At 40.1% G+C, this 25,349-nt stretch overlaps 3 protein-coding genes across 7 annotated transcripts; all 3 read left to right on the top strand.

The window, feature by feature from the left end:
• Nucleotides 1-25: 25 nt before the first annotated feature.
• Nucleotides 26-22,615, top strand: LOC134031046 (uncharacterized). Of its 2 annotated transcripts, none has more exons than XM_062474518.1 (12): nt 26-357; nt 16,503-16,703; nt 17,034-17,218; nt 17,353-17,365; nt 17,620-17,730; nt 18,028-18,588; nt 18,955-19,017; nt 19,138-19,491; nt 19,780-19,977; nt 20,247-20,425; nt 20,701-20,722; nt 21,142-22,615. In XM_062474518.1, exons 2-12 carry the CDS (start codon nt 16,514-16,516, stop codon nt 21,867-21,869), a joined length of 2,604 nt encoding a protein of 867 aa, XP_062330502.1. In that variant the 5' UTR covers nt 26-357; nt 16,503-16,513; the 3' UTR covers nt 21,870-22,615. The 2 variants fall into 2 exon arrangements, with proteins under 2 accessions (XP_062330502.1, XP_062330501.1); XM_062474517.1 differs by lacking the exon at nt 26-357 and adding an exon at nt 15,471-16,115.
• Nucleotides 6,061-14,547, top strand: LOC134031047 (uncharacterized). 4 transcript variants are annotated; one of them, XM_062474519.1, is made up of 14 exons: nt 6,061-6,396; nt 6,993-7,193; nt 7,369-7,553; nt 7,835-7,853; nt 8,489-8,776; nt 8,957-8,980; nt 10,637-10,834; nt 11,008-11,192; nt 11,340-11,358; nt 12,073-12,111; nt 12,286-12,483; nt 12,642-12,826; nt 13,039-13,054; nt 13,374-14,547. In XM_062474519.1, the coding sequence occupies exons 1-14, from the start codon at nt 6,330-6,332 to the stop codon at nt 13,685-13,687; spliced, it is 1,938 nt and encodes a 645-aa protein (XP_062330503.1). In that variant the 5' UTR covers nt 6,061-6,329; the 3' UTR covers nt 13,688-14,547. The 4 variants fall into 4 exon arrangements, with proteins under 4 accessions (XP_062330503.1, XP_062330504.1, XP_062330505.1 ...); XM_062474522.1 differs by having other exon boundaries at nt 6,063-6,396; nt 13,524-14,547; XM_062474520.1 differs by lacking the exon at nt 8,957-8,980.
• A 150-nt stretch (nt 22,616-22,765) lies between the features above and the next one.
• On the top strand, nt 22,766-25,068 carry LOC134031331 (uncharacterized PE-PGRS family protein PE_PGRS54-like). Its single transcript, XM_062474924.1, has 3 exons — nt 22,766-22,878; nt 23,154-23,175; nt 23,595-25,068. The coding sequence occupies exon 3, from the start codon at nt 23,621-23,623 to the stop codon at nt 24,320-24,322; it is 702 nt and encodes a 233-aa protein (XP_062330908.1). The 5' UTR covers nt 22,766-22,878; nt 23,154-23,175; nt 23,595-23,620; the 3' UTR covers nt 24,323-25,068.
• The last annotated feature ends 281 nt before the right edge of the window (nt 25,069-25,349 follow it).

Genomic DNA, 25,349 nt, shown 5'->3' with positions numbered 1-25,349 from the left:
AGTACACGACGTTATTAAGATCCATGTTCAGTCTCACTCTCCCACTACCTTGGCAACTGTAGTGGAAGGAAAGCTCCGCCTCTCACTACGGAGAGGGAGGAGCTTCCTCCGCTGCCGATTGGTTCATCTCCACCCTTTACTAGAACATGAAAGTGAAAGTGTGTTCAATAATACTGGTGAAGACTCATTTTTGTTAAAGCAGTGATGCTGATTTAATGATTGTACATCTGGTATTATATGCTGTATGACACCGTGTATTTAGTTTTTTGTGGATATCTTGCGTTTGGTAGGCTATTGTGTAAACTATGTAGGCTTATTTGCCGTTTATTGAAGTTGACAACGTTGGAAGGGGTGAAGGTAAGTGTCGGTCTCCACAAGCCTTCACATTTTATTATTGTAAAAAAAAACGATTTTGAAGGCTTAGGACTGAATAAATAGGCTAGTTTGTTCGTTTCAGATAAACAAATACAAAGTGTGCCTATACATCATGATAAATGTTCTACCAAGTTTTCTGATACACTGAAAATGGATGATTCCAAAGGTCGACAAGTCACAGGGAAATGTAATGATTGTAACATTTGCTTTGACAGTAGACGTAGCTATACAGTAGTTATTTTTGACATGGAGAAGTTTGACTAAATTGAATCCAAAAGGAGATTATTTCATATTTTACAAAATTCTTGCTTTATTTAATTTTTACTTCAGTACTATGTAGGCTAGTTTTAGTTTGAAAAGTCATGTAATGTAATGTACTGTACTGTATGTATGTATGTATGTATGTATGTATGTATGTATGTATGTATGTATGTATGTATGTATGTATGTATGTATGTATGTATGTATGTATGTATGTATGTATGTATGTATGTATGTATGTATGTATGTATGTACAGTTAGGTCCATAAATATTTGGACATTGACACAATTTTCATCATTTTGGCTCTGTATACCACCACAATGGATTTGAAATGAAACAATCAAGATGTGCTTTAAGTGCAGACTTTCAACTTTAATTTCAGGGTATTTACATCCAAATCAGGTGACCGGTGTAGGAATTACAACACATTTTATATGTGCCCCCCCCCCTTTTTAAGGGACCAAAAATAATTGGACAAACTAACATAAATCTAATTGTCACTTTTAATACTTGGTTGCAAATCCTTTGCAGTCAATGACAGCCTGAAGTCTGGAACCCATAGACATCACCAGACGCTGGGTTTTGTCCCTGGTGATGCTCTGCCAGGCCTCTACTGCAACTGTCTTCAGTTCCTGCTTGTTCTTGGGGCATTTTCCCTTCAGTTTCGTCTTTAGCAAGTGAAATGCATGCTCAATTGGATTTAGGTCAGGTGATTGACTTTGCAGAACATTCCACTTCTTTGCCTTAAAAAATTGCTTTCGCAGTATGCTTCAGGTCATTGTCCATCTGCACTGTGAAGCGCCGTCCTATGAGTTCTGAAGCATTTGGCTGAATCTGAGCAGATAATATTGCCAGAAACACTTCAGAATTCATCCTACTGCTTTTGTCAGCAGTCACATCATCGATAAATACAAGGGAACCAGTTCCATTGGCAGCCATACATGCCCACGCCATAACACTACCTCCACCATGCTTCACTGATGAGGTGGTATGCTTTGGATCATGAGCAGTTCCTTCCCTTCTCCATACTCTTCTCTTCCCATTATTCTGGTACAAGTTGATCTTGGTCTCATCTGTCCATAGGATGTTGTTCCAGAACTGTACAGGGTCTTTTAGATGTTTTTTGGCAAACTCTAATCTGGTCTTCCTGTTTTTGAGACTCACCAATGGTTTACATCTTGTAGTGAACCCTCTGTATTTACTCTGGTGAAGTCTTCTCTTAATTGTTGACTTTGACACAGATACGCCTACCTCCTGGGGGGTGTTCCATCAACGTCGATTTAGGAAAAGCTAGACTTATCTTGCCAAGTCTCACTTACTTTAGCGAGAGTTCCGTTCCATTAAGGTGGCTTATTTTAGTTCTAGCTACGTAACCAAGGTAACTTATACTTCGGAACTAGCCTGATCCGTGTCAGGCTAAAAGTCAAGCTAAACTAAAATGTGTTGCAAATAATTTCAAACAGGCGGAAACAGAATCTCAAAAGACAGTTCCGTCAAGTAAATTCCTGCGCGCAAACCACTTTAGTCCCGTGTTCGGAAACGTAAATTCAGACTTTTTGAAGTGCAGACATTAATGATTTAGCTACATGTTTACTTCATCTCCAAAAAATATATTAATTTAAATAAACAAGTTAAGAAATAATGTCACTTTTGTTTTCAAAAGCCATTGGTTAATTGACATAAAATAAGGACTTAGAAACTAAGCAGAGCGTCTAGACAAGTTACAATCAATTATGGCGTATCCGTTCTTTGACAACCCTGTGGTGGATGAAGGTGCTCAGATTATACAAAGAGCGTTTATCCCACCAGCCCCAAGGGTCTTCAGAGACAGAAGTAATGGTTCCCTGACCAGTATCTGTGGAAGAAGTATAGGTTCAGCAGGCCCAGCATAGTTTATCTAGATAAATGTAATTGTCATTCTTAAAAAAAAAAAAAAACATAAATATATATATATATATATGAAATAACACTTTAGCAACTCTTAAGGATGGCAATGAACACATAAGAGCAGCCTACCATCCTTTGTAAAAAGTAATAGAAAGGAGAGTAGACTATAATAGTAGAAAGGAGGGTAGTAGACTGCAGTCTATGTAGGTAGGCCTAGACTATGTAGTCTGCTGGAATCACACACAAGGAAGCAAACCCACTGTAGCCAAGCCTTGACACTGTTCAGTCTGTCTGCATCTGTCTGTGTCTTTGCATGTGGGACATTCTTGAACGGGCAACTATGCCAGGAAATATGAAGGGTATACCTTGCTCCAAAGCAGTACCTGAATATTATCATCAGTTTTTCAGGTAATCTTGAAACACAAAGAATCAAGGAGGACTTTTTATTCAATTGTATAAAGTATTTTCATTATTTAAAGTAGCCTATATGTTGACAAGCCTGTATATTACCTCTCCTCTGGCTTCCCCAATATTATAGGTGCAATATACTGTCCCCATGGGTGTATCCAGGCCCATTGGAAGACTCAGGGGGTGACTGCCTGGTGCCCCCATGGTTGAAAGCGTTTCTAAAATGCTCAGAGTGGCAAAAATTAGACCAAGTGCCCTACTGTCTGCCATTCACATTGTGAAATATGCTTGAGTGCACAGGATGCCCCATGCAATAAATGACAGTGTGCCCTCTATAAATGTAAAAAGAGTTCCTTTATAGTATAGAAAATGTGATGCAGTACCCTATAAGGTGCCCTTACAATGGCCTAAATTGGACTGTTCCCATGCCCTTACTTCCAGTGGAAAAAGGTGCTGTTATGAAGTGCCCTTTATGCTGCCCCTACATGACAGTGTCCCAAATGTTGCCCTTTCCAAAGAAGACAATTAGATTCTGTGCCCAACAGTCTCCCCTAATGTTCCCAGTAGGGCATGCTTTCCCAAAGTGAGTCTGTGACAACACTTGGCACAGCCACAGTCTGTCACTGTCCAAGCCCCCTCTGGATCTGTGGAGGCAGACTATGTTAATTGGAAATACTCGTAATATAATAATGATAGTCATGCTGAGCAATTTTAAATGACTGTTCTGCCAAACAAAGTGTGCAGTTTGGGTCACCTTCTGATCTAAAAAGTCAGTGCTGGATCTGTGCAATACTAGTCATTTCAGTGAATCCCCATTTAAGTCATGGTTATCTTTCCCTTTTATCTTAAAGCTCAGCATTTAGCCTATCAGTTAATAAATGTGTGTGGCAAAGTTATTTTGAAGTAATTTTTGATTTTGTTCAAGATGTGAAGACAAAAACATTATTAGCCCACATCAAGTGCAATTAACCATGGCCTTCTTCAGTGTTTTGAATTTTATCCTACAATTTTCAATTGCTGCCACGTTCTTTTTTGGGCTATTATTCTCAATCTCCTGTTGAGAATATCGACCATAGGCTAGCCTGTCAGAACGGTTTCAGACAGCTCATCAAATTACGCTAATTATCAGTATGCCTAAATGCATATATATATATATATATATATATATATATATATATATATATATATATATATATATATATATATATATATATATATATATATATATATATATATATATATATATATATATATATGTTAAGTAGATTTGGTAGGTCTACAATTTACGCATTTTAACGGTCGTAATGGTTTGACAAGTTGTCTCCCTTGTCATGTTAATTGCGCATTGCCCTTTTTGGGGACAAAAAAACTCAAAAAATCAATTTACGCTGCTGAAACAACACACCTCTGCTGCTTTACGCTATACTTTTTGCGACATAACTCCTCTTTTCGACGATCGCCTGATCTGGGCTGCACAGTCTAAGCTTATTGAGGTCTAGCTTGAATTAGCGTTGCCTGTTAGTGGAACGGAACGTTAGTGGAACGGCTTGAGGCTTAAGTCTAAGTTGACGTTTACCCAAGTGAGACTTATTCGTGTTAGCGCGACTTGCGTTAGCGACGTTGATGGAACACCCCCCTGGAGAGTGTTCTTGATCTGGCCAACTGTTGTGAAGGGTTTTTTCTTCACCAGGGAAAGAATTCTTCTGTCATCCACCACAGTTGTTTCCTTGGTCTTCCGGGTCTTTTGGTGTTGCTGAGCTCACCAGTGCGTTCTTTCTTTTTAAGAATGTACCAAACAGTTGATTTGGCCACACCTAATGTTTTTGCTATCTCTCTGATAGGTTTGTTTTGATTTTTCAGCCTAACGATGGCTTGCTTCACTGATGGTGACAGCTCTTTGGACTTCATATTGAGAGTTGACAGCAACAGATTCCAAACACAAATACCATACTTGAAATGAACTCTAGACCTTTTATCTGCTCCTTGTCAATGAAATAACGAACTCCCATGAGGGAATAACATACACCTGGCCATGGAACAGCTGAGCAGCCAATTGTCCAATTACTTTTGGTCCCTTAAAAAGGGGGGGGCCACATATCAAATGTGTTGTAATTCCTACACGTTCACCTGATTTGGATGTAAATACCCTGAAATTAAAGCTGAAAGTCTGCACTTAAAGCACATCTTGATTGTTTCATTTCAAATCCATTGTGGTGGTATACAGAGCCAAAATGATGAAAATTGTGTCAATGTCCAAATATTTATGGACCTAACTGTATGTATGTATGTATGTATGTATGTATGTATGTATGTATGTATGTATGTATGTATGTATGTATGTATGTATGTATGTATGTATGTATGTCAGTGGCGGCTGCTGGTCTTTCAAAGAGGGGAAGCTCATTTTCGCCTACATCCTAAAAATGTTTTATTTATTTGGCTATTCACTGGCTAGTTCACCCCTATGACACTAGCCTAGCCTACTGAATGAATGAACGAACGATCTAACAAAACAATATTAATCAAGGAGGAAATGTGGAAATTAGGTTAAACTGAAACAAGAAACGTGGTGTGTAATTGTATGAAATGTATGATGAAAATTGGTTATCAATTTCGCCAAGCAAATACCAAGAAATAGGTTGCTGCAGCTTCGGTGACTTTTTGTAGTACAAAACTACTGTCAATCAAAAGGAGATGCAGTCTTTCGACAGACCCTCCAATCATCACACGGAAGCTCAGCGTCCAGGCCAGCCCACTCCTCCATTCACCCCCAGAGACGCTGAGCGTCCGAGGCGGGACATAATCTCAGCATTCATCCAATGAACGTATAGTTTTGAAGGACTGAAAAAAACTGTTGAAAGCAGCCCCATTGAAGTCCATGGAAGCTGAGCTTCAACAGGGAAATGCGCTGTGACGCTACGGGAATGTATGAGAAGGAAATCAGTCAGTCGACCTGCTAATATATGTATCTGATTCTGAAAGAACTCGTCTTCAATATGAACGTGTTCTAACGCATTTAAAATGTTAACACAATACTAAATATTTGACCATTCATTTTTTGAAATTTTAGGGGACGCTGAGCTTCCCTTGCAGTCTTAAATAAATTGCCACTGATGTATGTATGTATGTATATATGTATGTATGCATGCATGTAGGTACTGTAGGTGTTGTATGTATACATTATATGGGTAGGTTGGTGGATGGAAAGATGGATGAATGTGATAAACTATTGACCAAATTGGATCCTTTGGTAATGAGGACAGCTGAACACACTATCCCTTGAGAACAAGACTCTACTAAATGTTGCCACAATGAGAGAGAACAATGTGTTCTCTATTGAAATAAATACAACAAATTATACCATATTTGTAATTTTAGGTGTTCTAGCAAAACCACAATGGTGAGTTATTATAAATATTTCACAGGGGAAATAACAAAACCATTTGCTGGTCGATCATTAACCGGTAAGTTGCACATTTGCAGTACAACACCTTTAGTGTTTTTTGCATGCCGATATGTATAAAGCAATACATTTGCAATACATGATTTTACATGATCACTCAATAATGCAACTTGTTGCCCGCACTAATAAGATTATTACAAACTACAAAATAGTAGGTCTAGACATCAGTAAAAGTTAAGCACTACCAATAATTATTATATTTTTGCCTATAGTGTTGAAAACATTTGAAGACATTTTTGATGAGAAAAGTTTAAAGGTGTTTTAGCCGTGTTCATGTACCACCTATAACATGTTCAGTAGCCTGAAATTAATATTCTGGAAAAATCCCACACCCACAACTTCCACCAGAAGGGGCAGGCTGTGTTACTGTAATAGTTTACAAGATGATGTGGTAATAATGCATTTCTTACTCACACAGTGAAAAAATTGCAGGTTTTTGGCGAACAACTGGTAAATTGCATATTTGTGGTGCAACACCTGTTGTACAGACCTTCAGATTTTTAAGAACTTAGTGTTGCATGCACTAATAAGGTTCTTACGTAACTACAAATGTATTATTATTACTCCTTTTAATAAAATGAAACTATCTTTTTACAGAGAAGCCAAACATGAAGAGATGCTATGCCTTTCCAACAGGCAACACTTTGGGTTGTCATAACGACTTAATGCAAAAGCTAACTGAAGAAGGTGTAACTCTAGGGAGCTCACCACAGGACTGTGATGTCATCATAGCTTTCTGTCCCATTATCAGTGGTGTTGGGACCAACATTCAAGAGGCCTTAAGTAGGATCCCTGAAGGTAACTAATTTATATAATTCCAAACATCATCAATATTGTCCCTTTACATCCATAGGATCACCTGATTTAGACAATTGAGATCAGGTTGTTGAGATCATTTTGTTTAGCCATCAGAAGAGGAATACTAAACATTCTTATTACTATGTTTTGTCTTTCTTCCATCTCTTGTCTGCAGGTAAACCTGTCATCCTGGTGGTGCTGCACCACACCTTCAACACAGACTACACTATACCTGACACCCGCAGACATGTGACCAGAAGTGATGTCACCCTAACAGTGGACTTTCTGTTCCACGACAGTCAGGGAGGACTACTGAAATGTCCTCAAAATGACACAGCTGTCAAAACATTGATCAAGAGGGTAAATATCTATAAACGTTGAATTATGAAAACTTTACCCTCATACAGTTTTTTAATTCTCCCCGGCAATACAGTTAATGTTATTTATTCAGTTTGACTCAATATTGTTAGGCAACTCAGGCCCGTAGCCAGCCTAGTGGAAAACATTTTTTTCTTTCAAAAGTGGACCTTTTTGCAGTTTTTCCTCTCATGCCTGCAACTGTTAGTTGCAGGCATGTAGCAAACATGTAGCAAAATCTTCCAGATTGTTTATCAATACCTGAAATGTGTTTTCTTTTGCAGCTGGCATCATCATGTCCAGGTAAACTACCTTTACTGTACTTACTCTTTGTCCTCTCTTTCCTATTACTATGTCACACATTCACTCCTTTTATAGTCTTGCTTTCTTCTGTTCATATATGGTGTCGTGTCAAGAACCACTTCAATGTTATTGCTTTATTTAATGTTAGTAGTACTAAATCCTGTACTGAATGTATGTATTGATGATTAAAGAGTTTTGTCAATCTCTTCATTAATTGAGTGACTAAATTCAGTTGAATTCTGGGGTTTCTAAGTATTAGCTGTCAGGGTTGTGACCCTTTGTTGGCCACCAGAGGCCCTCCCTGTGTTTTTTCTTAGTTTTGGTTCTGTTAATCTGTTCTCATAATGACATATTGTTTTCACCTGTGCCTTGTTTGTTCTGTGCTTTTTAAGTGGCTTGGATTCTTAGTTCTGTGCTTAGTTTTCTCTCACATGCCACAGAGTTAGAATTCCTTGGTTATGCTATTTGACGATCTGCTTTTTGTATATTATTTCTACTTCCAATAAAAGGAGGAAAGACGCATATTTTCGAGTCTGCTTTTGGGTCCACACTTGCATTCTTGACAATTAGCAATCTGCATATTAGAGTGAGAGTTTAACAATCCTGCCTGCTTGTCTCCTTCCGTTTGGCTCCAGCCTCAACATCAGCCTCGACCTCAGATCCAGCCCCGGCCTCGACCTCAACCTCAGCCTCGACCTCAGCTCCAGCCCTGGCCTCAGCCCCGGCCTCGACCTCAGCCTCGACCTCAGCTCCAGCCCCGGCCTCGACCTCAGCCCTGGCCTTGGCCCCGGCCTCGACCTCAGCCCCGGCCTCGACCTCAGCTCCAGCCCCGACCTCGACCTCAGATCCAGCCCCGTATCCGACATCATCTCCAGCCCCAGCCCCACCCTTGACCTCATCTCCAGGCCCAGCCTCGATCTCAGGTAAAAAAATAAAAATAATTTGCTTGTTAATAATGAATTGTTGCCAAATAACTTTCTTTCTAGTCTGGAAATGTGGTTTATGGCTAGGGTTAGGGTAATTCCATCAGAATGCCACAGTAAGTGACAACAACATCTTTATTGAAATGAATGCAACAAATGGTACTGTACCTGTGATTTTAGGTTCCAGGAAAAGACCATTTTCAGGTGAGTTATTTAATTTTGCTTGAACTAAAACTTGCTATGCGTGAAGGGTTCTGAATCACAAGTTGAGTACTAAGCGTTCCCTTTGTATATTATGTTGATTCCACTTTACTGTAGTTTGACTTTTTAAACCTGCAAATCATCATGCAGGATGTCGCAGTTCTTTGTCCACGATCTCTTATTTAATAAATTCATTATTTTCAAAGGCATGCGTTCGCCTCCTAAATTGCATCCAAAATGAGATTATTGCATATTTGACAAAATTCCTGCTTTATTTAATGTATATTTCAGTACTATGTATTGTTTTAGGGTGAAAAGCTATGTACTGTGTTTATGTATGTAGGTGTTGTATGTATGCATTATATGGGTTGGTGGATGGATGTACTATTGACCAAATGGGATCCTTTGTAATGAGGACAGCTGAACACACTATCCCTTGAGAACAAGACTCTACTAAATGTTGCCAAAATGAGAGAGAACAATGTGTTCTCTATTGAAATAAATACAATTTAATTATACCATATCTAATTTGTGTTCGCGCAAAAACACAATTTAATGGTGAGCTATTATAAATATTTCACAGTGGAAATAAAGTTGCACATTTGCAGTACAACACCTTCAGTTTTTTTTGCATGCTGATAGCCTATAAAGCAGGGTTCTCCAACCCTGGCCCTCGAGGGCCGCTGTCCTGCATGTTTTAGATGTTTCCCTGCTCCAGCACACCTGTTTCAAATGAATGGGTTGTTATCAAGCTCTGTGGAAGCCGGGTAATGACCTTCATTTGAATCAGGTGTGCTGGAGCAGGGAAACATCTAAAACATGCAGGACAGCGGCCAGGGCCGGATTAACAATTTTCTGTGCCCTGGGCAACAAGGCTCAGTTTGAGGTTTATGCATAGGCTAACCATTAAATTAGCAGCACATTTCCCGTATTTAACAATGATTAAACATGGGCTTACCTGAAAGTGATGCATGGGCACCATCTCGCAGTCTTTCTTTTTTTTTTCTTCCCCTGACTCCTGTTATCTTTTTAAGCCAATTTTAGAAAAGTTGACCTAGCCTGCTGTCAAAGTTCGTCAGGCCACTGAGATTGTGGAGGGGGGTCACCATCGTAACTTTTTTTTGAGCATTTAAATAGGCTATATCTCTTGTTCTGCCTTTTGTAATATACGTGCCTAATATTTCTATACAAAAATTATATCGGTATTATAACTATGATTTTTCAGTTGGCTAATTTTTGGTGCCCCCTCAGGAGTTGGTGCCCTACGCACAGCGCGTAGTGAGCGTTATGGGAGCGGCGGCACTGGCTACTAGACTACACAAACTGTTTTTGACGTGATTTAACATAATATCGAACGAGTTGCAATAAAGTACTCACATTAAGGAAAGTTAGGACTGCGTTCATAAAGTGATAACATTTTAGTTGACATTGTCCAGGGCCCCTTAGATGTCATGTGCCCAGTTGCCCTAATATAATGGTTAATCCGGCCTGGACAGCGGCCCTCGAGGACCAGGATTGGAGAACCCTGATATAAAGCAATACATTTGTGATACATGATTGATCACTCAATAATGCAACTTGGTGTTGCCCGTACTAATATGATTACATAACTACAAATATATTATTACTCCTATGAATAAAATGAAACTATTTTTACAGGGAAGCCAAACAAGAAGTTATATGCTTTAGTAACAGGCAACACTTTGGGTTGCCATAAGGACTTGATGCAAAAAGTAACTGAAGAAGGTTTAACTGAAGTGACGTCCCAAAAGGAGTGTGATGTCGTCATAGCTTTCTGTCCCATTGTCAGTCGAGTTGGGACCGACATTCAAGAGGCCTTATGCAAGATCCCTAAAGGTAACTAATTTATATCATTCAATACATCATCAATATTGTCCCTTTACATCCATAGGATCACCTGATTTAGACAATTGAGATCCGGTTGTTGATCATTTTGTTTAGCCATCAGAAGAGGAATACTAAACATTCTTATTACTATGTTTTATCTTTCTTCCATCTCTTATCTGCAGGTAAACCTGTCATCCTGGTGGTGCTGCACCACACCTTCGACACAGGCTACACTATACCTGACACCCGCAGACATGTGACCAGAAAGGATGTCATCCTCACAGTGGACTGTCTGTTCCACGACAATAAGGGAGGACTACTTCAATGTTCTCACAACAATGCAGTGGTTGAAAAAATGATCAAGAAGGTAAATATGAATAAAAGTTTGAATTATGAACATTTTACCATTTACAGTTTTTATTTATTCAGTTTGACTCAATATTGTTAGACAGCTGGTAATGATGTAGATACATCTCCAAACGCTTATCAATACCTGAAATGTGTTCTCTTGCAGCTGACACCATGGTATTCAGGTAAAAATAATAATAATTTGCTTGTTAATAATGAATTGGTGCCAAATATAACATTTTCTCTTTCTAGTCTGGAAATGTTGTTTTATGGCTAGGGTGGATAGGTATTAGGCTTGTGTGTTTAGGGTTAGGGTAATTCCATCAGAATACCACCAAGTGACAACATCTTCTATATTGAAATGAATGCAACAAATGGTACTGTACCTGTGATTTTAGGTTTCAGGAAAAGACGATTTTCATTTTGCTTGAACTAAAACTTGCTATGCATGAAGGGTTCTGAATCACACAAGTTGAGTACTAAGCGTTCCCTTTGTATATTATGTTGATTCCACTTTACTGTAGTTTGACTTTTTAAACCTGCAAATCATCATGCAGGATGTCGCAGTTCTTTGTCCACGGTCTTCACTTATTTTATCCATTCATGAGTTATACATACTGTATGTCTGTCTTTATGCATGTATGTAGGTACTGTATGTATACATTATATGGGTAGGTTGGTGGATGGACCAATATGATAAACAACCAAATGGGATCCTTTGGTAATGAGGACAGCTGAACACACTATCCCTTGAGAACAAGACTACTAAATGTTGCCACAATGAGGGAGAACAATGTTTTCTCTATTGAAATCAATACAACAAATTATACCATATCTGTAATTTTTGGTGTTCTAGCAAAAACACAATTTAATAGTGAGTTATTATAAATATTTCACAGGGGAAATAAAAAAACCATTTGCTGATTGGTCATTAACCGGTAAGTTGCACGTTTGCAGTACAAACCTTTTGTGCATGCCGATAGCCTATAAAGCAATACATGATTTTACATGATCATTCAATAATTCAACTTGGTGTTGCCCGCACTAATAATTTATTTGTAGTATGTAATCTTATTATTACTCCTATGAATAAAATGAAACTCATTTTACAGGGAAGCCAAACAAGAAGTTCTATGCTTTAGTAACAGACAACACTTTGGGTTGCCATGAGGACTTGATGCAAAAACTAACTGAAGAAGGTTTAACTGAAGTGACGTCCCAAGAGGAGTGTGATGTCATCATAGCTTTCTGTCCCATTGTCAGTCGAGTTGGGACCGACATTCAAGAGGCCTTATGCAAGATCCCTAAAGGTAACAAATTCGTAACATCCTCAATATTGTCCCTTTACATCCATCACCCGATTTAGACAAATGAGATCAGGTTGTTGATCATTTTGTTTTGCCAGCAGAAGAGGAATACTAAACCTTCTTATTACTATGTTTTGTCTTTTTTCCACCTTTGTCTGCAGGTAAACCTGCCATCCTGGTGGTGCTGCACCACACCTTCGACCCAGACTACACTATACCTGACACCAGCAGACATGTGACCAGAAGTGATGTCATCCTCACAGTGCACTTTCTGTTCCACAACAGTCAGGGAGGACTACTGCAATGTCCTCACAACAAAGCAGCTGTCAAAACATTGATCAAAAAGGTAATTATAAATACAAGTTGAATTATGAAAACTTTACCCTCATGACGTTTTTTAAATCCTCCGCGTTAATAGTTTTATTTGGGGGGGGCGGGAGGGGCGGCGGCGTTCGAACTACCCGAACCCCCCCCCCATCTACATGCCTGCAACTGTTAATAAGGTAGCGAAATCTTCCAGAGTGCTTATCAATACCTGAAATGTGTTTTCTTTTGCAGCTGGCATCATGTTCAGGTAAACTACTTTTACTTTACTTGCTCGTTCTCACCCGTCTTTAAATTACTATTTCACACATTCACTCTTTTTATAGCCTTGCTTTCTTCTCTTCTATGTTGTCAAGAACCACTTAAATGTTATCGCTTTATTTAATGTTAGTAGTACTAAGTCCTGTACGTATGTATTGCTGATTTTAAGAGTTGTCAATCTCTTCATTTATTGAGTGACTAAATTCAGTTGAATTATTGAAGTATTAGCAATCTGCAGATTAGAGAGTTTTAACAAGCCTGCCTGCTTGTCTCCTTCCGTTTGGCCCCGGCCTTGACCCCACCTCCAGCCCAGGCCTTGACCCCACCCCCGGCCTCGATCCCACCTCCAGCCCCGGCCTCGACCCCACCTCCAGCCCAGGCCTTGACCCCACCCCCGGCCTCGACCCCACCTCCAGCCCAGGCCTTGACCCCACCCCCGGCCTCGACCCCACCTCCAGCCCAGGCCTTGACCCCACCCCCGGCCTCGACCCCACCTCCAGCCCCGGCCTCGACCCCACCTCCAGCCCCGGCCTCGACCCCACCTTCCGACCCGGCCTCGACCCCACTTCCAGACCCGGCCTTGACCTCGACCTCACCTCGCCCAGGCCCACCATCGACCTGACCTCTATCCCCAGCCTCAATCTCACCTCCAGCCTTGACCCTCGGCCAGCTTTGAGGCGTGACTTCCTCAGAGCCGTTCCTTCCTCCTTGGCTTATTTTGTGTCAATTTCAAGACAATTCTGACAAGAATTAGGTGTTCTGTTTCTCCTATTTTAATTTATTGTATGTTATGTAGTGCAGATTTAAACATGATTTTCCTTCTTAGCTTTATAAAATATATAATTTTCATTGCACAGTATTGTCAATTTGTTCATGGTTTTATTCTACATTGAATGATGTTTGAAAAGGTTTAGGACGATAAGTCATAGGCTTAAATTTAGGGTGGGACGGTAGGGACATGTCACAAACCAATGTTTAGGAAACATGTAGCCTAATTGTCCCCACCAATAATTGCGAGTGTAAATTTGTTTTCATTCTTAACATTTTCTGCTCCACTTTCTGTTAACTCAGCGCAGAGCCATAGAAAATGTTAAATGGCTCTGGGTCAGCGTTACTCCTTATTGGCAGGAGAGCGCTGATCACAATGTGTATCAGCCTGTCAGCTAACACTAGTGGTCAGTGAGTGTCGAAACGGGATTGAGAAGAGATTTAATGATTGGCTTTTTGGCAGGCTACTCCTGTAAGGTATTCGTTAACATTGAGTGAATAATAAACGATAAATCAAATTATATTACACTCCTGTATATTATTGTTGAAAATGTATATTTCTAACATTTACGAGGCTTTGCTAGCTCTGGAACACAACTACGGAATTGAATGACAACTTAGTAGGGGAGACTGGGGACAGGCGCAACAAGGGACAGTTGCAACAAGTCTTATTCCTCCAATCAGATGACACTCATACTGCACATGCAGTTAGACACCCCCCCCCCCCCCTCCCACCAAGAAGACAGTACATTTTTCATGAGCTGTATTTGTCATACTGGCTTGACCTTTTGTATGAATTAATCAAAACTTACTTAGTTTGAATTATTGTTTTGTTGACTTCTGTGACATGGTTAGCATGTGTCATGGTCAGTGTGTCTAGCTGGCACATGATGATCTGTCATGGCTGATAGGGTTGGGACGGTTGCAACAAGTTGTTGCAACTGTCCCCAAGCTAAGCAGCCATATCAAAACAGACCACACAACAGTATTTTTCAACATAAACAAGTCATTGTGGGGTACATAAAAGGATAGTAAGAAGGATGGTTTTATTCAGTTTTCAGTATGCCAAGAGTGAGGAAGAGGGTTATTAACAGGGGTTCCCCTCAATATTTTGCAACGAGCATGATTGCAAATGGTTCAATTCTTCCTGTCTGACACTGAAATATGGAGAGATTGAATAGCATCTGTAACACCTGCACACTGAATCTATGTAGGCCTATGTTCTACACATAAACAAACACAACTCAATAACTTATTTGATAAATGTTACTAAAATAAATAATACAATATTATTGTACAAATAAATAATACTTTAATATTACATTTACATTTAGTCATTTAGCAGACGCTCTTATCCAGAGCGACTTACACATTCCCCCGAGGCAAGCAGGGTGAAATGCCTTGTCCAAGGACACATCATTTGGCACGGCCGGGAATCGAACTGGCAACCTTCAGATTACTAGCCTGATTCCATAAGCGCTCAGCCACCTGACTCCAACATAAAAGTAAAACAGTTACTATTTTCAGAATTATATGATCATTGAGACAAAAAGCTAAAGTTAATTAGTGACATTTAAGGTATTTTTAACATGTTGCAACCGTCCTTGACTGTGTTGCAACTGTCCCCTGGGTTGGGGTCAGTTGCAACATCTGGCTTCTTCCATTCAAATAAATACTGTGAACGATATGTCATATGTAATCATCTTTAAATGGTATGGGTAATTAGCAGACAGATGCAAGTTTAATATATACAAATTTGGTTGGTCTAGTCCAAATAGTCTGAGTAACTGAGAGAAATGCAAAAAGTGTTGCACTCGTCCCCAGTCTCCCCTAGTTGCGGTCGAAGCTATGCTAGCTAGTACCTGCAAACTTGTAAAAGGATTTGTTAAGGATTTTGTAAAACTGTGTCCCCACCAATGTTCAAACCAAACCTACGCCCTTGGATTTAGTACACCAAGTTACCCATCTAAGATCTTGGAAACTGTAGTGGAAGGAAAGCTGTGCCTCGTGACACCGTAACTACGGAGAGGGAGGAGCTTCTTCTGCTGCTGCCGATTGGTTCATCTCCACCCTTTACTAGAACATGAAAGTGAAAGTGTGTTCAATAAAACTGGTCAAGGCTCATTATTGTTAAAGCAGTGATGCTGAATTTATGATTGTACATCTGGTATTAAATGCTGTATGACACCGTGTATTGAGTTTGTTTGTGGATATCTTGCGTTTGGTAGGCTACCTGTCTTATTTGCCGTTTATTGAAGTTGACAACGTTGGAAGCGGTGAAGGTAAGTGTCGGTCTCCGCAAGCATTTACATTTTATCATTGTAAAAAAAAAGAAGCATTTCGAAGATTTAGGACTGAATAAATAAAGTCGTTTGTTCTTTTCAGATAAAAAATACAAATTGTGCCTATTATTGTTGCATCATGATAAATGTTCTACCAAGTTTTCTGATAAAATGAAAATGGATGATTCCAAAGGTCGACAAGTCACAGGGAAATGTAATGATTGTAACATTTGCTTTGACAGCAGACGTAGCAGTACAAAGTTATTTTTGAAACACAACATTAATTTGCATTTCTGATGTGTACAGTTTGCAGTACACTACACACATACTGTACACATAAATCCAGCAAGTAAGTCATTTTCAGTATAAAGTGTAAATGTTTTACAGGGAAGCTAGACATGGAGAAGTTCTACGCATTGGTAACAGGCAACACTTTGGATTCTCATGAGGACATAATCAGACATGTAAATAACAGCGGTTTAACTAAAGTGACGTCGCCACAGGAGAGTGATGTCATCATAGCTTTCTGTCCCATTGTCAGTCGTGTTGGGACTGATATTGAAGATGCCCTTACAAAGATCCCTGAAGGTATTCACAATACACAAAGCAACATAAATATTCCAGATCATGACTGTGGATTGTACAGTTGTCATCATAAAGTAACTAAGGGTTTGCTTAAAACAAAGGCAATTTCAGATATTACTCAATTTACAATGTTGATGTTTATCCTCTGTCTCTTGATTCCAAGCATAGGCGTAGGTCTATGGACACACAGTAAAGACATGTTCCTACCAATGTAAACACACCATAGAAACGTCCCCAATAATAACTAGCAGCAGAGCGTGGGGTAGTGTTGGCATGTAGCTTGAAAAGGAAATATTTGTCTCCACGAACGTTCAAACCAACTCTACCCTGCAGGTAAACCTGTCATCCTGGTGGTGCTTCATCACACTTTCAAAACAGACTACACTTCCCAAAACAGCAGCAGATATGTGACCAGGCGTGATGTCATCTTAACGGTGGACTGTCTGTTTCATGACTCTGTTAAGGGCATACTGAAATGTCCTCAAAATGACGCAGCTGTCAAGGAGATTCTCAGGAAGGTGAATGCCTCGGTTTGAATCATCAGAGTTCAGTTGCTTTCACCTATGCAGTTTGTTTAGTAATTCTGTCAGCTTTCTTACAAGGTTTGATCGAATGTTATTGAACACTAACTGAAATGTTCTCTCTTTTGCAGCTGCCACCTGCAGGTACAGTGTTAGACCACAAAGTTGTTTCTATACATGCATTCTTTCTGGAGCACATGCAGACTCCTATTCCTGAAATGTGTTTGCATGATGAGTGTGTCACTTGACGTGGATTGACGGACGTGGATTGATGGATGGACAGATGGATGAATGGATGGATGGATTGGAGGAATGTGATACTGTTGATCAGATTAATTAATCATACCACATTTACAAATGAAGTTCTTGTAACACTTGTATTCGTCCGAACTGTGTAGTCAAGACAGAGAGAGAACACAAGACGGAGAAAAAAGGATCACAAGACAGAAACACTCAACAAGAAGAAACAAACAAACAGCAACATAGAGACAGCCTGAAGAAACCAGACAGTAAACTTAAACAGAGACGGGAAGGCGTGTGTGTGTGGGTGGGTGGGGGGTGGGCGTGTGTATGTGTGTGGGTTTACCTAGAAATTAATACACAGATGGTATTTACAAATACTCAAATTAGACATAGGCATACTGTTTTGATGTCAATTCCTGTTTACTCTCTTGTCAGGCTAAGAGCTCATTTAAAACCCGAAACATTTTTGTTGTTGTTGTGTATGTACATGGGTGACTGAAGGAACTAACTAACTATTGAATTGATCAGTTCAACAGTAGCCTAATTCATAAATGTCTCTCCAGGGGAGAAGTATACCAGTGAATCCAACCTGATGAAGGGAGACACACTGAGGAGAATAAATGAACGACTTCCCAAGATCAAATCCTTAATAGAAAATGCCGGAGGCAGGATGGGTTTCTTGACATTTGGAGCAGATCCAAAACAACTACTGGAAGATTGTAAGAGACAGGTGGAGGCTCTAACAAAGGACTTGCAGGAACATAACCTAAAAGAGAACCAACTGAAGGAAAGATACCAGGGGAATGACTTGAATCAGAGACAAGAAGAGTTGGTCAACAAATCGATGTTACAAGATAAACAACTGGAAGTTAAGAATCAAACACTTCTCAGCAGAGAACTGGAACAACTAAAGGACGTAGTGCGAGTTCAGACAGAAAAATTAAATGAATGTAACAAACAACTAGATGCTAAAAACTCAGACCTGGAAAAAATGAGGCAACAAATGAAAGAGAGGGACCAACAACTGAAGGGCCTCCAGGATGAACTATTGAAGGAAAGAAAAAACAAAATTAAATGCGAGGAATGGCAAGTGGTGAATTATCCATCAAGAAATGTGGAACTTGGTGAGAAGAAAGATTATTTGTATACTTTACATGTATGTGTACGGTATTAATTGTGTGCTTGGAAACAGGAAACAACTCTATTTATTGTAACACTCATACTGAGAGCTGTAAGCTGGCCTCCTGGCCCAAAGGCTAATGCTTTGTAGACATATTTGTGGATATCTCTTATAGTAGACTAAAATTGCTGTTGTCCAATAACGGTGTTACATGCGCTGTATGGAGGGGTAGATGATGTCCCCTACATGTTCATCGTAGATATCTCTCAAACATACATGCCTATCTTAGGCTGACTAAAGGGTTTGAATTGATCTCAGTTGGCTGAGTACTTACAGAATTATACCTCACAGTTTACCTCTGTCATTTCAGCACAACACCTGGAGGATCTGACGAAAGACCTTCGAAAAAGTGAGGCCTCTGCCAAGGACAATGGTGAGTTCTTCTCCAAAGGATGAAATATCCACAACATTTATATTTGTTCCAACCAACTAATCCCTTTAACTCTGTCACAACCATGAGTAGTGTTTACTGTTACCGTATTTTTCATAACAGCACAGCAACTGACTGATCTAAGAAACAAGACAGTCAGATTGGTGTGTGAGTTTTTGGTCCGGAGTCACGATGAGGAGGAGAGACCGGTGGAGAACGCTGCCAGTGAGGTGGAGAAGAGACGGCTGGAGCCTCAGAGGGAGAACCAGGAGAAGAAGAACAAGCAGCCAGCGGGGGAGAATCAGGAGAAGAAGAACAAGCAGCCTGCGGGGGAGAACCAGGAGAAGAAGAACAAGCAGCTACAGAACCTCCATGTCCCGCTGCAGGAGGAAGAGTCTGAACGGGAGGCGAGAGACCGTAGACTGAGAGAGAAGGATGAAGAGCTAAAAGACAGCAACAGACTGGAGAAATATGAAGGTAAACTTAAAGAGAGACGTGAAGGACGAGTATTGACCAGTTGTAAGAAAACATGTTTTTCAAAAGGAAGGATATGGATGAGCAAGTATTGCTTTTAATTGAAATAATGTAGCTTAACCTCATGGGCAGTTGGATTCAGTTTAGTTAACAATGAACTATTTGAGCATATTATTTTAGCCACAGTTCAACTATAATTTCTTCCCAATTACACATTTAGTCAACACTGACCTTACTGATATATGAACACAGTAGTCATAAACATGAGTCTGAAAGCATTTCTCTCTGCAGGGAGCATGGAGAGGTGTTACACATTTGTAACAGGGCGCACTTCGGGATCTCACAAGGACTTAATGAGTCAACTAACGAAGGAAGGAATAACTGAAGTTTTGACACAAAAGGAGTGTGATGTCATCATAGCTTTCTGTCCCACTGTCCCAATTCGTGCTGAGTCTGATATGAAAGAGGCATGTAAAAAGATCCCTGAAGGTAATGTAGTACATTAGAGTGTCATCTCTTTCTCAACGGGTCGTTATTAGACTTCTTCTGAGCTTGATAACGCCCCCCTTCATTTGAACCATGTGTGTTGGAACAGGGTACAACTAAAACATGCAGGGCAGTAGGAGGTCCTGAGGACCAGGATTGAGAAAGGCTAAAGCAAAGAATAATGATCTTAATAATCATCATTAATTTACGCTCATAGGTTGTATTTCCACTTTTACCTTTATGTTTGTGGTCCCTCCCATTCTTGTCTGCAGGTAAACCTGTCATCCTGGTCGTGCTGCACCACACCTTCAACACAGACTACACTATACCTGACACCCGCAGACATGTGACCAGAAGTGATGTCATCCTCACAGTGAACTGTCTGTTTAGTGAGGAAGGACTACTGAAATGTCCTCACAATGAAGCAGCTGTCAAACATATCCTCAAGAGGGTACGTAAAGCCTAATGTGAATACAGTCGTTAATACAACAAATTGAATTTGCCTTTATCAAAGATCCTTTAATAATGTATGAGAAGATTTGACGGGTTACAGTGGAAATGAGAGAATTCCAAGGCAATTCTGGCCTTACTCCCAGTGTTTCTAATCTCAACTGGTCAAATGTTTATAACAGCTGAATACGAATAATCATATGGATTTACATACTTTTCTTCCAAACTTTGATCATCATTTTAAATTAACATCCATACCAATGTTCTCTTTTGCAGCTGGCACCTACTGGTATACTAGGTAAGGTATCACTTACTTGTTGCAAATTAAATATAGAGGTGAATAGCCTTATAACTGTCAGGCCTTACAAGTCAGCATTTGGATTCCTAGTCTACACTGTGTCTTGTGAACTATGATGCATATATTACTTTGATATATTTTGATAAAATATGAATTCAAGTTTGTGACGTTGTATAGACATTTACATTTAGTCATTTAGCAGATGCTCTTATCCAGAGCGACTTACAGTAAGTACATAGACAGTTTGTGTCCGTAATCAACTATACCTGTCATAAAGCTGAAGCGAAATCTGTATGGTCACATTTCAGTAGGAGGGACCTTTCATTGTTTAGCTAACATAACTGCAAACCCATGGTGAACATTTTATATACTTACCTGTAGGATTCAGACTGTGTAATGGATATTATTATCTGTGTCAGGAATTAAAGAGAAGAGGCAGCAAAACATGTCTGACAGCCCGCCACTGAAGAGACAGAACACCTCAGAGGACTCGGGTTGCCGTGCTGGAGGACTGGCTGGTTCCAACAGGAAGTCAGAGGACTCTGGCTTCAGTGCTGAAGGACTGGCTAGTCCGAACAGGAAGTCAGAGGACTCTGGTTTCAGGGCTGGAGGACTGGCTGGTTCCAACAGGAAGTCAGAGGACTCTGGCTTCAGTGCTGAAGGACTGGCTGGTCCGAACAGGAAGTCAGAGGACTCTGGCTTCAGTGCTGAAGGACTGGCTGGTCCGAACAGGAAGTCAGAGGACTCTGGTTTCAGGGCTGGAGGACTGGCTGGTCTGAACAGGAAGTCAGAGGACTCTGGTTTCAGGGCTGGAGGACTGGCTGGTCTGAACAGGAAGTCAGAGGACTCTGGTTTCAGGGCTGGAGGACTGGCTGGTTCCAACAGGAAGTCAGAGGACTCTGGCTTCAGTGCTGAAGGACTGGCTGGTCTGAACAGGAAGTCAGAGGACTCTGGTTTCAGGGCTGGAGGACTGGCTGGTCTGAACAGGAAGTCAGAGGACTCTGGTTTCAGGGCTGGAGGACTGGCTGGTCTGAACAGGAAGTCAGAGGACTCTGGTTTCAGGGCTGGAGGACTGGCTGGTTCCAACATGAAGTCAGAGGACTCTGGTTTCAGGGCTGGAGGACTGGGTGGTCTGAACAGGAAGTAAGAGGACTTCTAATAGATAGATATAACAGGGGTGTTAGGTTGAATAAAGAGGGACTTAACATTCACACATTATTCACAAAAAATGGGAAGATTGAACTCAGACAGTAAACCAATTTGAGACATAATTAAACTTGCATATAAACTTAAGAAACTCCTTTTTATTCCTCTTCATTTTCTGTGTAATACATAATTATGGTTAATTTGTTTCAATACATTTCCAGGAAACACCTAGAGTTAACTTTTTCAGTTTTGTGTTCTACACATCCTTTTTGTTTAGTCATTTCTGGTTTACAAAAATATGTATAATTATGCATTTGTATTGTCTGTAACTCCAACCCCCATATTTGAATACTTCATGTACCATAAGATACACTTCTTGTCCTCCTAGAACCTGCTATAGTAGCCTGTGAGAATTCAGAGACAAATAAAACTGGTTCATATCTTTCTCCACAAGATGGCAGGAAAGACCTGGTAATCTGGTTCCCATCAAAAGAGGAGTCTTACAGTAATAATAGCAAGAATGTAAAAATAAGTTTGAACATGATTATAGTATACCTATGCTGTGCATGTGCAAGTTATGTGTTTTTTTCCTCATTTGAAAGGAAGGGTCTGCCTTTTTTCAAGAGTATTCTGCACGAAAATAATTGATATAGTAAGCATTACATTTTATAATTATTTGAAAAGATCACTGCCTTAAAACATGAATGTTGTTTTTACATATTAAAATAAAATTTAGATTTATAGTGATCCAAAATTGATTCATTTTATACATACTTGGAATGAATCCTATCTATATTGCACACACATTACAAGCACGCCTGGGAACTTAAATATGACCACAGACTCACCCATACACCATAGTCTTCCATAGACACACACATACACACAGACACACCAGCAGACATGTGACCAGAAGTGATGTCATCCTCACAGTGAACTGTCTGTTTAGTGAGGAAGGACTACTGAAATGTCCTCACAATGAAGCAGCTGTCAAACATATCCTCAAGAGGGTACGTAAAGCCTAATGTGAATACAGTCGTTAATACAACAAATTGAATTTGCCTTTATCAAAGATCCTTTAATAATGTATGAGAAGATTTGACGGGTTACAGTGGAAATGAGAGAATTCCAAGGCAATTCTGGCCTTACTCCCAGTGTTTCTAATCTCAACTGGTCAAATGTTTATAACAGCTGAATACGAATAATCATATGGATTTACATACTTTTCTTCCAAACTTTGATCATCATTTTAAATTAACATCCATACCAATGTTCTCTTTTGCAGCTGGCACCTACTGGTATACTAGGTAAGGTATCACTTACTTGTTGCAAATTAAATATAGAGGTGAATAGCCTTATAACTGTCAGGCCTTACAAGTCAGCATTTGGATTCCTAGTCTACACTGTGTCTTGTGAACTATGATGCATATATTACTTTGATATATTTTGATAAAATATGAATTCAAGTTTGTGACGTTGTATAGACATTTACATTTAGTCATTTAGCAGATGCTCTTATCCAGAGCGACTTACAGTAAGTACATAGACAGTTTGTGTCCGTAATCAACTATACCTGTCATAAAGCTGAAGCGAAATCTGTATGGTCACATTTCAGTAGGAGGGACCTTTCATTCTTTAGCTAACATAACTGCAAACCCATGGTGAACATTTTATATACTTACCTGTAGGATTCAGACTGTGTAATGGATATTATTATCTGTGTCAGGAATTAAAGAGAAGAGGCAGCAAAACATGTCTGACAGCCCGCCACTGAAGAGACAGAACACCTCAGAGGACTCGGGTTGCCGTGCTGGAGGACTGGCTGGTTCCAACAGGAAGTCAGAGGACTCTGGCTTCAGTGCTGAAGGACTGGCTAGTCCGAACAGGAAGTCAGAGGACTCTGGTTTCAGGGCTGGAGGACTGGCTGGTTCCAACAGGAAGTCAGAGGACTCTGGCTTCAGTGCTGAAGGACTGGCTGGTCCGAACAGGAAGTCAGAGGACTCTGGCTTCAGTGCTGAAGGACTGGCTGGTCCGAACAGGAAGTCAGAGGACTCTGGTTTCAGGGCTGGAGGACTGGCTGGTCTGAACAGGAAGTCAGAGGACTCTGGTTTCAGGGCTGGAGGACTGGCTGGTCTGAACAGGAAGTCAGAGGACTCTGGTTTCAGGGCTGGAGGACTGGCTGGTTCCAACAGGAAGTCAGAGGACTCTGGCTTCAGTGCTGAAGGACTGGCTGGTCTGAACAGGAAGTCAGAGGACTCTGGTTTCAGGGCTGGAGGACTGGCTGGTCTGAACAGGAAGTCAGAGGACTCTGGTTTCAGGGCTGGAGGACTGGCTGGTCTGAACAGGAAGTCAGAGGACTCTGGTTTCAGGGCTGGAGGACTGGCTGGTTCCAACATGAAGTCAGAGGACTCTGGTTTCAGGGCTGGAGGACTGGGTGGTCTGAACAGGAAGTAAGAGGACTTCTAATAGATAGATATAACAGGGGTGTTAGGTTGAATAAAGAGGGACTTAACATTCACACATTATTCACAAAAAATGGGAAGATTGAACTCAGACAGTAAACCAATTTGAGACATAATTAAACTTGCATATAAACTTAAGAAACTCCTTTTTATTCCTCTTCATTTTCTGTGTAATACATAATTATGGTTAATTTGTTTCAATACATTTCCAGGAAACACCTAGAGTTAACTTTTTCAGTTTTGTGTTCTACACATCCTTTTTGTTTAGTCATTTCTGGTTTACAAAAATATGTATAATTATGCATTTGTATTGTCTGTAACTCCAACCCCCATATTTGAATACTTCATGTACCATAAGATACACTTCTTGTCCTCCTAGAACCTGCTATAGTAGCCTGTGAGAATTCAGAGACAAATAAAACTGGTTCATATCTTTCTCCACAAGATGGCAGGAAAGACCTGGTAATCTGGTTCCCATCAAAAGAGGAGTCTTACAGTAATAATAGCAAGAATGTAAAAATAAGTTTGAACATGATTATAGTATACCTATGCTGTGCATGTGCAAGTTATGTGTTTTTTTCCTCATTTGAAAGGAAGGGTCTGCCTTTTTTCAAGAGTATTCTGCACGAAAATAATTGATATAGTAAGCATTACATTTTATAATTATTTGAAAAGATCACTGCCTTAAAACATGAATGTTGTTTTTACATATTAAAATAAAATTTAGATTTATAGTGATCCAAAATTGATTCATTTTATACATACTTGGAATGAATCCTATCTATATTGCACACACATTACAAGCACGCCTGGGAACTTAAATATGACCACAGACTCACCCATACACCATAGTCTTCCATAGACACACACATACACACAGACACACCGTGTACAAACTAAAAGCGATTTCTCACAGACGGGAAATGATGTCAGGTCTTGTCTCCAAGGAGATGGAGGCAGTTGCTAAGATACTGTGACACTAGGATCTCTCCTCTGGCTCTCTCTTTCTCTCTCTCTCT

This window comes from Osmerus eperlanus, chromosome 12, assembly GCF_963692335.1.
Source record: "Osmerus eperlanus chromosome 12, fOsmEpe2.1, whole genome shotgun sequence".
Classification (NCBI taxonomy): domain Eukaryota; kingdom Metazoa; phylum Chordata; class Actinopteri; order Osmeriformes; family Osmeridae; genus Osmerus; species Osmerus eperlanus.
The sequence above is the reverse complement of the archived record's forward strand: the minus strand, read 5'-3'. Positions and strand labels throughout refer to the sequence as shown.